Below are 15,502 nucleotides of genomic sequence, written 5' to 3'. Positions count from 1 at the left end.
TCTTCCAAGAACATATAAAAAGGATTGTAACAAGTTGGGGTGTTACACCCGTCAACGTGTGTCATTATACACGTATAAAGGCAAGCAAATAAATCTAGAGATACCATGGGTGTGTTGGGGTGGGGTGTGGCTGATAATGGTGATTGCAGCACAAGAAGAGATTGATTTCTTTGATAACCATATTTACGGTTTCAATATTTACTAAAGAGTAAAAGGTATTTTGATCCTAAATATATGACTAATATAAGAATTTGGTCTAAAATATTTACTTTTTGAAAAATATGTCCATAACAAATGAAATCCTTGTTGAAGTGGTCCTTTTTTCACGGTTCCATAAAAAAACTAACCGTCGTGCTACTGTGCAATTTGCATTGGCCGTTAGCTTTGACGACTTCATCGATATTTTCATTTGTTACGGGCCTATTTTTTTAAAAGTACTACCTCCGTCCCCCAAATTTTGACACACTTTGACCCGGCACGGGTTTTAAGAAATGTAATGGAAAGTGAGTTGAAAAGGTTGGTGGGATGTGAGTTCTACTTTTAAAGTATTAATTTTATAATAAATGTGAATATGAATGAATTAGTGGAATATAGGGTCCATAACCAAAAATGGTAAAATGTGAAGTGTGTCAAATTTTTAGGGACGGACCGAAATAGTAAACTGTGTCAAAATTTGGGGAACGAAGGTAGTAAATATTTTGGTCCAATTTATAAGTAGGTCATATGTTTAAGACCAAAATGAACCTCACTCTTTACTAAATTATAATAAACCTAGATTAACTGGGATTGTAGTTACATTGAAATGTTGGCCTGTTCAGATTTGAAACTGGAACAAGCCTTTCGAAATGATTAATCATTGGTCCAGATATTACGAGCACCAATAGCTCTAGTTATCTTTGTATTTAGATTTTTTTCCATTCTTGATCCTTTTCCTCCACCTCTCATTCTTCCTTCCTTTGATTTTGCCAAACTAACAACTTTAGGGGCAACTGTAATATTCGAAAATGGAATATTTAAACCATGGAAAGCCTTAAATAATAAAACGAGACATTATTTAGCATGCAAGGCGGGTAAGTATTTTTCCTCCTCCCCGACATAAAATGCTCGACAATTTGAGATACTCCCTTTGTTCAGCATTCTGCGTTCCACCTTTTTTTTTTGGACGTCCCTTATTAACTGTTGAACTTTATTATTTTTTAGTAATGAACTACTCCCTCCTTTTTATAATTTGTCACTATTTGACTTGACACGAGTTTTAAGAAATGTAATAGAAAGTGGGTTAAAAAAATCAATGACATGTGAGTCCTACTTTTATATATTAGTTTTATAATAAAATGTGAGTGGAAATGAATTAGTAGAATGTGAAGTCCACTACCAGAAATGATAAAAGTGAAAGGTGATAAATTTTTAGGGATGGAAGAAAATAGAAATAAGTGACAAATTTTCAAGGACGGAGGGAGTATATGTTCCATTAACTTGTTTCACCCTTTACAAAATTAATACTCCCTCCATTCCTTGTTAATAGATACATTTCTTTTCGACACATAGTTTAAGAATAGTGTGTTAAATAAATGGTGTATAAAGTAAGAGAGATGAAGAGAGAATAAAGTTAAAGAGAAAGTTATTTTTTGCCAAAAAAGAATAGAAATGACTCAAATATCTTGAAACTTTCCAAAATAGAAAAATGACTCAATTAACATTAACATTAATACATATGTTCCACTAATTTTTTTCTACTCACTAGTCTTTTGTACTCCATTTGTACCTCAAAACTATGAACATTTGGTTTGGCGCAAGTTTTTATGTATAATCGCTAAACTAAGAGAGATATATAAATGGTAATGTAAATAGTGCTAGTGGAGAATCTTCACATCATTAGTAGTGTAGTTTAATGATATATAGATTGTAAATAAAACGGCGTGCAGGGGTAATGTGTTATTTATCTATACTAAAATTAAAAAAGTTCATACTCCATCCGTCCCAACTAAGTTGTGTCGTATTCCTTTTTGGAATGTCCCAAAAAATAAAACATCAAATCACTCTTACTTTGTGCCATACCTACTTTACTCATTCTTTATCTTTTCCATTTTATTCCCATCTCCTACTTTTAACACAATTTCTTAATATACATGCCCAAGAATTTTGACTCAACTTAGTTGGAATGAAGAGAGTATTATACAAAATTTGGTTGTTTATCATCACTAATTTTAAATCTACGTGGGGATCAAAATGACATGGTGGGAGTTTTTTTTTTATTTTAGAAAAGATAAAAATTTGATATATATTAGGATGTTTCTTTGATACAGTAGTCAAAATATTTTTAGGAATAAAATTTACACCCAAAAAATTTGGACACCTAGATAACAAGTGAGCAACAAGATTACAAGCTCTAGGGATGAAATTAAAATCGATGACGTGAACTCTTTTTACAATTGCCAAGATATCATCCTTTATCATCTCACTATGAAATTAAGTTCAACATCCCCATGTAACCCCCTGATCAAATTTTGGTTATCACTTTGCACATATAAATTGGATATATTTTGTAAAATGGCCATATTCAAACCATAACGAACACCAATACCTTCCATAAACGTTGTCGAACCAACTGCTTTAACTTCAGTCTTACATGCGAAGATAATCATCCCATTTTCATCTCTAAATATCACACTCAGAGCAACTTGACCATCATGAAGAATATTTATATCACTATTCATAATAAAAGTGTCAGTTGGAGGAGGTTTCCATCTCTGCAACCTGTGATTTTTAGCTCTATTTTCCGTATCCCGTTCAAAAGTTTCAGACATTTCCATCCAACTTTTGTGGGCCCTTAAAAGATTTTCTTTCCAATGAAAACATTTTTTCTCAAAGTACAACTCATTTCTCCTCTTCCAATTATTCCATGCAATACAAGCAAAAAGTGTGAAGGCTTTTTGAGGTAATTTCTCTAAGATTGACCAAACCACTTGTTTAAATGAAAAAATTATTAAGGAATTGAGATTCAAAATGAAGAGGACCGCACCTCCAAATATTTGCCACTTCAATGCATTGTAACAAAAGATGGTCACTTGATTTACAGCTTAAGCCACATATCTCACATACAAGCCCTGCATCAATGCCTCGACGAGAAAGGTTATCTTTAGTGGGCAAGCTGTTTACACAGGCCCTCCATAAAAGTGTCGAATTCTAGGTGTGACTTTTGAATGTCACAACCTTTTCCAACCTTCTTCCGTTTGACTTGAGGAGACTCTATATTCATGACTTTTGTCAAAAAGTGTACCTGCCGAATGATAGGCAGTCCTGACCGAATATAATCGTTTCTTGTCATATCCCCATAGTCGCTTATCATCCAACAATGAGTGCTAAGTGGCACAGCACAAATGCGATTTGCTTCCTACTTACTAAAGAGCTGGTACACTACATTCTCTTTTCAAATCATATTTTGTTGGTCAATTAAATTAGAGACCAACGAGAAAGATGTTTCTAAATCTTGGAAAGTTTTTGGTGCCGTCGGAGACAGACCATAATATGATTATATCTTTTAAAATATCTCTCATATTTCTATTATTATATTATCATATCTTTTCCATATATTTATTATCTTGTTCACCAAGTTAAGTTATTCATCGGAGTATAATAAATAGGATCTATTGTTATTTTCATTAGACAATCAATGAAAGTACAAGTGTTTATCTTTAATTTACTGTCTTTATTTTTCTGCATTAGATTGATTGACGAGGTTCAATTTCCTCGCAACTTTCTCCTATCTCTACTCGATAAAGGGTTAAACCCTTATCAGACCACTAATCCATTTCACGCCAATAATTGGAACTTTTGCTACGGTAATCTACACTACTTATTAATTGTCGTGGCCCACACCAGCGAACAGGAGACTACGAGCTTTCTTTACTATTCTCTCGTCATTTGTCATTCATCTCTTCATAATCCCCCACTTCTTATTTTTCCATCCGTTGACTTTTCCAAAACAAACATAAAAAGCTGATCGGATCAGAGATGGCGGCGACTGCTTATGCGTCTCTAGTGTCGTTGCTGAATACTATGGATCAGATCCACACTCATCCTTTCCTTTCCACTTGCTTCGACATCCACCAGTTTCAATCTCTTCGGGAAAAGGTTGATTTTCTCATCGATTTTGTGGAGAATTATTCCGAAGAAGCAGAAGATCTGATGAGGCTGATTGGGGATGCAGCTCGTGAAGCTGAAGACATGATTGAAGTCGAAGCTGCTGATCGAATTATTGCTTCATCTGCTACCAAAAGTCTACTAATGTTACATTGCCTCAAGAAAATGATACGAGAGATGAGCCCCATCAAGGAAAAGGCTATCAAGTTTAAAGAGGAAACCCCATCCGTGAGTTCCATGCCTCCACCATCATTGCCGTCGTCATCATCAGCTCCTCGAGCAGCTAATAAGACTACCATGCTGGGATTTGATGGCTATGTGGCGCAGCTTCTGGATGAGCTCATTGGACATGATTCTCGAAGAATACTCCCAATTGTCGGAATGGGAGGCGCTGGTAAGACCACTCTTGCCAAAAATGTCTATGAAAATGCACTTGTGGTGTATCATTTTGATGTTCGTGCTTGGGTTACTGTATCTCAAGATCATAATGCAACTCATATGCTGTCACAAGCTCTTTCTTGCCTACAAGTAGGGGATATCGAGAATCAATCTGATGATCAACTAGGTGAAAAGTTGTATAAAACTTTAATTGGTCATAGATATATGATTGTATTGGATGATGTGTGGAGTGTTGCAGCTTGGGAAAAGATTAAGCCTTACTTCCCGGAAAATGGTAATGGAAGCCGGATTGTTGTGACGACCAGGGAACAAGAAGTGGTTAATTACTTTGGCTCCTCTTCACTTGCCGTGGATTTTCTTAATTATCAAAATAGTTGGGACCTTTTTTGTCAAGTGACATTTGCAAAACAAAATTGCCCCCCTCAGTTGCAAGAAATAGCGAAGAGCATTGTCACAAAGTGAGGAGGACTTCCACTTGCAATCTGTGTTATTGGCGGGCTTCTTGGAAAAGCTCCTAGAACCGAAGAGTATTGGGAGCAAATAAAAAAAGACAAGAGCTTGGTTATGGAATATTCAGGTGAGGGAAACCAACCATCCAACATATTATATATGAGTTACAAGCATTTGCCTGTTCGTTTGAAATCATGTTTTCTCTACTTGGGATTATTTCCGTAAGATTATTCGATAGATGTGTGTGAACTTATCCAACTATGGGTTGCCGAAGGATTCATAAAAGCATCTAAAAACGAAATTTTGGGACAAGTTGCAGAGAGTTACATAAAGGAGCTTGTTGATAGGAATCTTCTTTTAGTTTATAGGTTGACAGAACACAACAAAGTAAAATATTATTGTGTTCATGATCTTGTAAGAGAGTTGTGCATAAAGACAGCAGAAAAGGAAGATTTTTATTGTGTGCAAAGAGACTTAGATGGGAGGCGTCATTACATATTTGATGAAAGACCAGCAAGTTTTTACCTTGAAGAAGCTCCGACTTCAGAAAAGCCATCAGTTTTCAGTCCTCTAATATCGAGTTTGCAGGGAGAAGCACCATTTAAGTCTAGATTGTTGAGAGTGTATTTTGGTAATCGTGAGAGTATTCTGGACATTTCTCTTAAACAAATCAACGTGCGCTACGCATGCTACAAATACCATGATAAATCTCATGGAATTAGGCAAATTCCTCAGTCAATATCACTGTGTTGGAGTCTGCAAACTTTGATTGTGTCCAACTGGTGGTACACTAGTTCTTTACCATCCGAGATTTGGAAGATGCCACAACTTAGGCATATAGATATTCATGACCATATTCAAATTGATCCTCCTGCAGCAGGTGACGTCTCTGTTTTACAAAACTTACAGACACTTAAAACAATAAATAATCTCATTTTCAGTGAGGAGTTGTGTGCCAAAATACCCAACATTAGAGAATTGAATATTCTGTACAAGTTTGAAGCGGTATCAGCTGTTCTGTACAAGTTGGCACAAGGATTTGAACTAAATCAATGTTTCCATCTGAATAATGTTGGCAGCTTAAGTAAGCTTGAATCGCTAAGAATCGATTCGTCAAGCAAGTCTGAGTTGTGGAGGAAGCTATATATAGATGAATTTAAGCTACCGAATTCCCTCAGAGAGCTCACTTTACACAATTTCTCTATTGGGGAGAAGGGTATGGCAATGATAGCTTCGTTACCTCATCTTCAACTTCTTGAATTATGGGATGCAGTACGAGGAGCAGAATGGAATTTTTTTAAACAGGAATTTCATAACTTGAAACATCTTACCATTTCTAATGGTAATGGTTTGATTAATTGGATTGCTGACAAATCCAATTTCCCAGTGTTGGAGACGCTTTACCTTTCATCACTACGGAACTTGGAAGAGATTCCTTTAGATATTGGAGAGATATCCACACTTCAAAAAATAACTGTTCATGATTGTTCAGAATCAGTGAACATGTCGGCAATAAGGATACTAGAGGAACAAGAGGATCTCGGAAATCAATCCCTTCAACTTATAATTTATATCGGCTTGGCAGCAATGTTGGAAGAGAGCAAGCAACGATACACATCCCGAAATCTTCAGATCTACAGGTAATGTGGAATGACAAATACTTCCTCCGTCCTAATAAATATGAAACATTTAGTTTATGGCACGAGATTTTATATAGTGTTGTTTTGTTTATTAACGAAGAAAAAGTAAAGAGAGGAAAAAGTAGAGACAATGTTGTTTTCATTTTACAAAATATTTAATTTTTAATGAACAATTAAAAAGAAAAAATATTTAATGGGACAGAAGAGTATATATATCTAGTAGTTTTTTTTTAGATATTGGTTTATGATTGTAAACTCTATTATGATGAGACTAACAGCATGATTTTTCCTCCTAGTTTTATGGACTTTTAGTGTTAGTTTGGTCTTATCGGTCGAGGCTCTGAGACTAATGACTAAGTTGGGAGTCGAAACGCACAACCAATGCATCAATAGTCAAAGAGTAATTCACGCCAGCATGCCCGAAGGCAAGGATCGTGCGCTCGGTTCCATCGCGGGGAAATCGATGATATTTAGGTAATCTATTGAAAAACACTCTACTACGTTGTTATTCTATTTATTATACATTTATTTTCAATTGTTTGCATATTTTGACAACTAAAGAGACCACCGTCTTAAAAAATTCCCAATAACTTCCCAAATCCGCATTATTCAAGATATTTAATATGATACCTACAAACAAAATATTCTTGATCACATCCGGCCCTATTGCAGCGTCATTTTTTTGGCTGTTGAAGATTATCTAGCGAGACTAACTGATGTGAATGTTGAAAATGGAGAAACCTCCGTTGAAGAGGATGGAGAAATGCAGAAACGTCAATTACGGGAGGAAAAAGAGAGAAGGATAAAATATACTCCCTCCGTCCCATAAAAGTTGAGTCACTTCATTTTCTATACTCATTTTGAAAAAATCGTAATAAATAGTTAGAATGGATAAATAGTAAAGTAAAATCGAGAATAACGTAGATAAGAGTCTTCTCTACAGTATTTTCAAATTTACTTTACTATTTATCCATTTTAACTATTTATTATGATTTTTTCAAAATGAGTGCGCAGAATGAAATGACTCAACTTTTATGGGACAGAGGGAGTATTTTATTGATTACATTTTGGAAGAGTTGACTATAATTTACAATAAATTGCCTTATATATTGGTTGAGAAAAAAGTTATACTAAATCCTAATTACATTTTATTTTCCAATTCTAGTAGTTAACCAGGTTCCTTCTTCCACCCTTCCTGAATAATAAAGGCCATTAATTCTAAAACGAATTCAACGATTCAGCGTGATTTAAAAAATGAAGGGTCGTTTTCCTATTCAATGATCGTCAAATGTTCTGAGTTGTGAAAACAATTGCATGATACAAATTTCAGGCAAATGAGTTCATTGATTCAACTGGTATTGATTTTTTGGCTGTTTGCATTGGAAACGTTCATGGAACATACCCTGCTGGCGGCCCAAATCTTAGACTCGATTTGCTCAAGGTAAATTACTTAAACTTCAAGTGTTTTCTTTTTCCTGTAAAATTAATATAACACAATCACTATCAGTATAAGTATTTCCAGATTTGCCCAATCACTATTGGTATACCCGACCAATTTGAAGTCTGAAACTTTACTGTACCATAATCCAAATTTTAACGTACCAGCAACATAACGGAGTATTCTTCGAGCTGCGCCAAGATGCTGCTTCGTTGGATTATGCATATATCTCGACACTACACTTATAGAAGAAGCAATGTCAGGCCTTGTATGAGTAAGGTAGTTAAGTCCTCCAAGGAGACTCCTACATATTGTACCATCAGCATGTTCGGTTCCATCAACACGCTGCAACTTCTCGTTAACCTTCATAAGTGTTTCTGCAATTTCACAGTTGCTCATGTGAAATTTCTTCAAAAGGTTAGTAGCATGCTTCTCTTGACTCACAATGATTCCATCCTTGCTTTGCTTCACCTCAAGTCCAAGAAAGAAACTTAACAAACCTAAGTCTGTGATCTCAAACTCATTCATCATATTAGACTTGAACTCATCGACTAATGATTGAGATGAACCCATATAAATCATATCATCCACATATAGACAAACAATAAGGAAATCTTTGTTACCTTGCTTCTTGAAATAGAGAGTGGGCTCATTATCACTTCTTGTGAATCCGCTTGCTCGAAAAAAAGAGTCAATTCTGCTATACCACGCACGTGGGGCTTGTTTCAGCCCATAAAGGGCTCTCCTCAGCTTGTAAACCTTGTCTTCTTGGTCATAGATAGAATACCCTTCTGGTTGAGAGACATAAACCTCCTCTTCCAACTCACCATTGAGAAATGCATATTTCACGTCGAATTGATATACAGGTAATTAGGTAATTGTAATTGAGCAGCCACAACAAGAAACATTCTCACTGTTTCAAATCGAGCAACAGGAGAAAATGTCTCTTCATAATCTACACCATGCTGTTGTGAGTATCCCTTGACAACCAACCTTGCTTTGTGCTTTTGAATACTCCCATCAGAATTGTACTTTGTGCGAAACACCTACTTGAGCCCTATTCTGCTGGTTTTTCAACAAGCTGCCATATTTCGTTCTTCTCAATGGCCTCCAACTCAGGTTCCATTGCATCTTGCCATATTTTGTGTTCTACAGCTTCATCAAAAGAAATAGGATTATGAAGAGAACCAGAAGGTAAGTGAACGAAAATGCTTCGGAGGTGTTCCATCTAGGGCGCCAGAACCCTTTTTGGCCGTCAATTAGCACCGCCGGCCACTGTTAAGGGGAAACCCCTTAACACATTTCTTTTCGGCATGTAATTTAAGAAAAATTGTTTTAAATGAGTTAAATAAAAGGAGAATAAAGTAGAAAGAAAAAAGGTAGAGAGATGAAAAGAGAGTAAAGTAAAAGAGACTAAAGTATTTTTTGCTAAAAAAGAAAATGACAGCTAAAGTGGGACAACTCAAAAAGGAATACGACTCAGCTAAAGTGGGACGAATGGAGTATTAATTTTAAATGAAATGTGAGTGAAATGAGTTAGTGGATATATTAATGTGAGGGAGAACTTTTTCCAAAAAGTAAGTGTAACCTTTTTTTGTGGGACAAACTAAAAAGGGAAGTTGACATCTATTATGGGACGGAGGGAGTAAAATCTACGTCAAAAAATGATTATACTAATTATTAATTGCTGATGTTGTGGCCCACACCAGCGAACAAGAGACCCACCTCTATGTCAAAGAGCTTTTTTTGTTGTATCAGTCTTTCTTTACTATTCTCTCATCATTTGTAATTCGATTTTCTTCTTCATCATTCATCTCAACATCCCTACTTTATTTGTCCTTCCGTTGACTTTTCCAAAACGAACAACAAAAGCTGATCGGATCATCATCGCAAGATGGCGGCGACTGCTTATGCATCTCTAGCTTCGTTGTTGAATACTATCAATCAGATCCAAACTCATCCTCTCCTTTCCACTTGTTTCGATAACTACCAGTTACAATCTCTTCAGAAAACGGTAGATTTTCTCGTCAATTTTGTGGAGAATTATTCTGAAGAAGGAGAAGATCTGATGAGGCCGATTGGACATGCAGCTCGTGAAGCTAAAGACATGATTGAAGTCGAAGCTGCTCATCAAATTACTACCTTATCTGCTAGCAAAAGTCTAACAATGTTGCTTCGCCTCGAGAAGATGATACGAGAAATGAGCTCCATCACGGATAAGGTTATCAAGTTTAAAGAGGAAACCCCATCCGTCCGTTCAACGCCTCAACCATCATCATTGTCTTCATCATCGTCGTCACCAGTTCCTCGTGCAGCTAATAAGACTTCCATGCTGGGATTTGATGGCTACATGGCGCAGCTTCTGGATGAGCTCATTGGACATGACTCTCGAAGAATACTCCCAATTGTCGGAATGGGAGGCGCTGGTAAGACCACTCTTGCCAAAAATGTCTATGAAGATTCTCATGTTGTGTATCATTTTGATGTTCGTGCTTGGATTACTGTGTCTCAAGAATATAATGCAACTCATATGCTTTCACAAGCTCTTTCTTGCCTACAAGTACGAGATATCGAGAATAAAACTGATGATCAACTAGGTGAAAAGTTGCATCAAACTTTATTTGGTCGGAGATATATGATCGTATTAGATGATGTGTGGAGTGTTGCGTCTTGGGAAAAGATTATGCCTTACTTCCCGGAAAATGGTAATGGAAGCCGAATTGTTGTGACAACCAGACAACAAGAGGTGGTTAATTACATTGGCTCCTCTTCACTTGCTGTGGGTTTTCTTGATTATCAGAATAGTTGGGACCTTTTTTGTGAAGTGACATTTGCACAACAAAATTGCCCTCCTCAGTTGCAAGAAATAGCGAAGATCATCGTCACAAAATGCGGAGGACTTCCACTTGCAATCCGTGTGATTGGTGGGCTACTTAGAAAAGTTCCGAGGACCAAAAAGTATTGGGAGGAAATCACAAACGACAAGAGCTTGGTTATGGAATATTCAGGTGAGGGAAACAAACCATCCAACATATTGTATTTGAGTTACAAGCATTTGCCTGTTTGGTTGAAATCATGTTTTCTCTACTTGGGATTATTTCCAGAAGATCATCAGATAAACGCGTCTCGTCTTATCAAGTTATGGGTTGCCGAGGGATTCATAAAAGCATCTAAAAACCAAAATTTGGAACAAGTTGCAGAGAGTTACATAAAGGAGCTTGTTGATACGAATCTTCTTTTAGTTGGTAGATTGACAGTACACAAGAAAGTAGAAAATTATTGTGTTCATGATCTTGTAAGAGAGTTGTGCATAAAGACAGCAGAGAAAGAAGACTTTTATTGTGTGCAAAGAGACATAGATGGGAGGCGTCATCACATATTTGATGAAAGATCGACAAGTTTTTACCAAGAATCTGTGACTTCAGAAAAGCCATCAGTTGACGAACCTCTAATATTGAGTTTGCAGAGAGAAGCACCATTTAAGTCTAGATTGTTGAGAGTGTTTTGTGGTAATGGTGAGAGTATGCTAGACATTTCTCTTAAACAAATCAACTTGCGCTACGCATACTACAAATACCATGATGAATCTCATGGAATTAGGAAAATTCCTCGGTCAATATCACTATGTTGGTGTCTGCAAACTTTGATTGTGTTTAATTTGTACCCAGTTGTTTTACCATCCGAGATTTGGAGGATGCTACAACTCAGGCATATAGATATTTGCGATCATATTCAAATTGATCCTCCTGCTGCAGGTGACGTCTCTGTTTTACAAAACCTACAGACGCTTAAAACAGTAAAGAATCTCATTTTTAGCGAGGAGTTGTGTGCCAAAATACCCAACATTAGAGAATTAAATATTCATTGCGACTTGAAAGAGGAATCGGATATTCTGTACGAGTTGGAAGAGAAATTTGAGCTGGATCGGTGTATGCGTCTGAATACTACTGTTGGCAGCTTAAGTAAGCTTGAATTGCTAAGTATCGGTTCCCCAAGCAAGTTTGAATTTCCAAGCACAGATGATGGTTTTAAACTACCGAATTCCCTCATAGGGCTCACTGTAGGCAATTGCACTATTGGGCGGAGAGCTATGGAAATGATTGCTTTGTTACCTAATCTTCAACTTCTTGAATTGTCGGATGCAGTATCAGGATCAGAATGGAATTTTTTTTTACAGAAATTTCATAGCTTGAAACATCTGACTGTTTCTTTTTCGACTTGTTTGATTAATTGGATTGTGGACAAATCCAATTTTCCTGTGTTGGAGACACTTTATCTTTCTTCCTTACTGCACTTGGAAGAGATTCCTTTAGATATTGGAGAGATATCCACACTTCAACAAATAACTGTTTGTGAATGTTCAGAATCAGCGAACATGTCAGCAATAAAGATACTGGAGGAACAGGAAAATCTCGGAAATCAAGCCCTTCAAGTTATAATTAATTTCGGCTCAGCAGCAAAGTTGACAAAAATAGATAAGATCAAGGAACCTTACACATCCAAAAATCTTCAGATCTACAGGTAATAATATAGAATGAAAAATACGTGTATTTCTTCCCATTTTCCGTCTTTTATGCTATGTGATTTCTATACTCCCTTCTTGGTACGATGGAATGAAATGAAAATGAGAATAGTTCGACGGTAGAAATGAAAAGACATTTTTTAACATTTCCTTTGCATTTTCATCCCGTCCTTATTCCATTGTACTAGAAAAATGAATAGAATAGAATAGGAATCATGTTCTATTTCATCATATAGTCTTTATTTCTTCTACACATCTTCGTGAATTTGATAATTTAAAATTATACATTTTCCTTTGAATAAAATTATTGGAATATATTTTTATCAGCCTTATTTTTATACTGTAATTATTCTACTCCCTCCGTCCACCATTTAAATAACCTTTTTGACTCATCACGAGTTTTAAGAAATTATTTGACTTTGTGAATAAAAAAGTAAAGGGCGAAGTGAGTGAAATGTGAATTTAGAGTGTTAGTTTTATAATCAGTGATGTAACAGACTCGTGCTTCTTATACTTGAATTAATGCAATTATCTTCTCTCAACTCTTCTCCCTAGAAGGAAAATCTATGATTATTGGTGTTTTTCTGATAACCGCTCTAATCATCGGAGACCCTGATATCGTACCACATTGAATGTTTTTATAGCTCTACATTAAACCAATTCTAATAATTTTGTAAATATTCTTATAGACAATTAATTAAGTTTAATTAGAATAGAAAGTCAATAAAACAACTATTTTTAAAATTTTGATGATTATCAATGTTTTAAAATAATATGTTATTAAACGAACCGTTCTGATCATCGGAGACCCTTATTGATGCACTTTTTATTAGTACTATATATAATACTCCTTCCGTCTCATTTAAGATGACACGTTTTCCTTTTTAGTTTGTCCCAACTAAGATGACACATTTCCTTTTTTTGGAAACTTTCTCTCTCCAATTAATACATCCAACCATTTTTTTCCACCCCTACTAAAATATTCATCTGTCTTTTTCTCTCTATTTTAATACTTTCACCAACCTTTTCTCTCTCCAATTAAACACATTAATCAATAACTCCTAAAATCCCGTGCCGGCTAAGGAATGTGTCATCTTAGCCGGGACAAAGGGAGTATATATAGTATAGCTAATGGTCATATATCGAACACAGGGAAAACGATAACAGACTGTCTACCTTCTAATAAGCGTCTTCTACTATTTGGAAAAATAAAAGGTTTTAGATTTTTGAAAAAAAAAATTGTATAAACAAGAGCAAATAACAATTGCAGATAAAACATAAAACACAAAGATTAATCAAATGAGATAAAGGGAATTCTGAATGTGCTTTCACTTGGTTATACAAATTCCAACTACAACACCCCAGCACAGTTCATACTTCACTAGAACAAGTCACAAATATAACAAAGTGAATTACAAACACTACGGGCGTCAATCTTAGATTAGTACCTCCTAAAAGCTTCTAAGACTCCTAATGTTCTCGCTCTCAATTAGCAGTGCCGTTTCAAGAGAAGCTAATTGTAACGTCAACTATTTCTTCTAACTCGCAAACCTCCTCTCACGAATATGTTGCAATCCAATAGATTCATAACCAATTGTGTCACTCAAACGTGAAACAATTATCGTATCAATATTTTCACCATGCTAGTAGCCATGGGTATCATTTGATCATCTTTTCTTCTGATTTAGTGTTTTCAAATATTGCCTCCTGCTAAATCTGATCACTTTTAAGCTATTGATGTTCTTGTTCATTTGTCACTTGTAAGATCACATCGATTCATTGGAACTGCAATGACTCTTTATACTGCATGAGTTAAAAGAAAAATCTGTAATAATGATCATCAGCAGGTAGATGCTAGATTAATTAATCTTGTTTATTTCTGAACAACATGATATATGTGCTTTAACTTCAAAACGAGGATTTCACATTGTTAATTAAGAACATCGCTCTTGGTAGTCCTCGAGATTAAAATGAAAGTGCTTGGCTTACTTTCTCTATTGGTGTAAAAGGCAAAACAGGGATTCAAGAATTTCAGAAATTAATTGTATCGATCAAGGAACTGATTGGAAAAGACACTCGTTTTATCGAAAGGGAAAAAGAGATAGGAAACTCCTCCTTGAGGCCACGGTTTTCACAGCCTACAATGATCTTTCTAGATGATTCTCCTAATCTCCACAGCTCTCCTTTTTATAGGAGTTTACAAATAAGCTAAGCAATCAATCATATCCTTATTATATAATAGTAATAGATAATGATGAGAGCAATTAAAGGGAAATAATATTTGTAATTAGCAAATATCTCTGCAATCCTCAATCAGCAATTCTTGACCATGGTAACTTCAATCATCTTCTCAATGAACTCCTTAATTCCAGCAATCACCATGATCTCCTTAATTCTTGTTGATTTGGGTACAGGTTATAATTCGTCACCTGTCGTGGTCCACATGTGTAGACCTTCCAAGAACGATTGCCATCACTTTCCTTGTCTAAGTTGAGTGAATGAACATGCAGGAATGTGCTGAGGTTAGAAAGGCATACATGGGTTCATAAACGAAGACTGAGAAAGATGTTGTCAACGTAATGACTTCTGCAAAGGAAGCAATGAAAGTTGTGGTTGCTGAGAAGATGCATCTCTTTGGTTCTGCTGGAAAAGCATGGTAACCAGCTCTCTCTTTTCTTTGTTCAACATTTTTCCTATTTGACGATAACCACAATAAGAAATTTGGAATTCATATGAGCATGTTTACATTAAGATATGGAAGAAGTTTTGAATGTAAAGAGAATGACTACGGATGTTGCGAATGGTTTTCAGTTGGTCTGTGGCATATGTATCAAAAACAACGTCAAGTAGCATAGTTGTTGTAACACTAACAAATGACCGTGTATGCACACACACTACGTACTCCACCTT

At 35.8% G+C, this 15,502-nt stretch overlaps 2 protein-coding genes across 6 annotated transcripts; both read left to right on the top strand.

Annotated features, from left to right (window-relative positions):
* The first annotated feature begins 4,014 nt into the window (after window positions 1–4,014).
* Window positions 4,015–6,636, top strand: LOC125207502 (putative late blight resistance protein homolog R1B-13). The gene is made up of 2 exons (XM_089061385.1): window positions 4,015–4,860; window positions 5,428–6,636. The coding sequence occupies exons 1-2, from the start codon at window positions 4,015–4,017 to the stop codon at window positions 6,634–6,636; spliced, it is 2,055 nt and encodes a 684-aa protein (XP_088917511.1).
* On the top strand, window positions 6,493–15,502 carry LOC125207501 (putative late blight resistance protein homolog R1A-3). 5 transcript variants are annotated; one of them, XM_048106877.2, is made up of 7 exons: window positions 6,493–6,632; window positions 6,929–7,106; window positions 7,963–8,073; window positions 8,238–8,487; window positions 10,064–11,078; window positions 11,175–12,591; window positions 15,103–15,498. In XM_048106877.2, exons 2-7 carry the CDS (start codon window positions 6,982–6,984, stop codon window positions 15,170–15,172), a joined length of 2,988 nt encoding a protein of 995 aa, XP_047962834.1. In that variant the 5' UTR covers window positions 6,493–6,632; window positions 6,929–6,981; the 3' UTR covers window positions 15,173–15,498. The 5 variants fall into 5 exon arrangements, with proteins under 5 accessions (XP_047962834.1, XP_047962833.1, XP_088917186.1 ...); XM_048106876.2 differs by having other exon boundaries at window positions 10,064–12,591; window positions 15,103–15,497; XM_089061060.1 differs by having other exon boundaries at window positions 10,064–12,591; window positions 15,007–15,131.

Source organism: Salvia hispanica, chromosome 6 (genome assembly GCF_029641045.1).
Source record: "Salvia hispanica isolate PSC_SH4W2 chromosome 6, Shi_PSC_v1, whole genome shotgun sequence".
Taxonomy (NCBI): Eukaryota; Viridiplantae; Streptophyta; class Magnoliopsida; order Lamiales; family Lamiaceae; genus Salvia; species Salvia hispanica.
The sequence above is the reverse complement of the archived record's forward strand: the minus strand, read 5'-3'. Positions and strand labels throughout refer to the sequence as shown.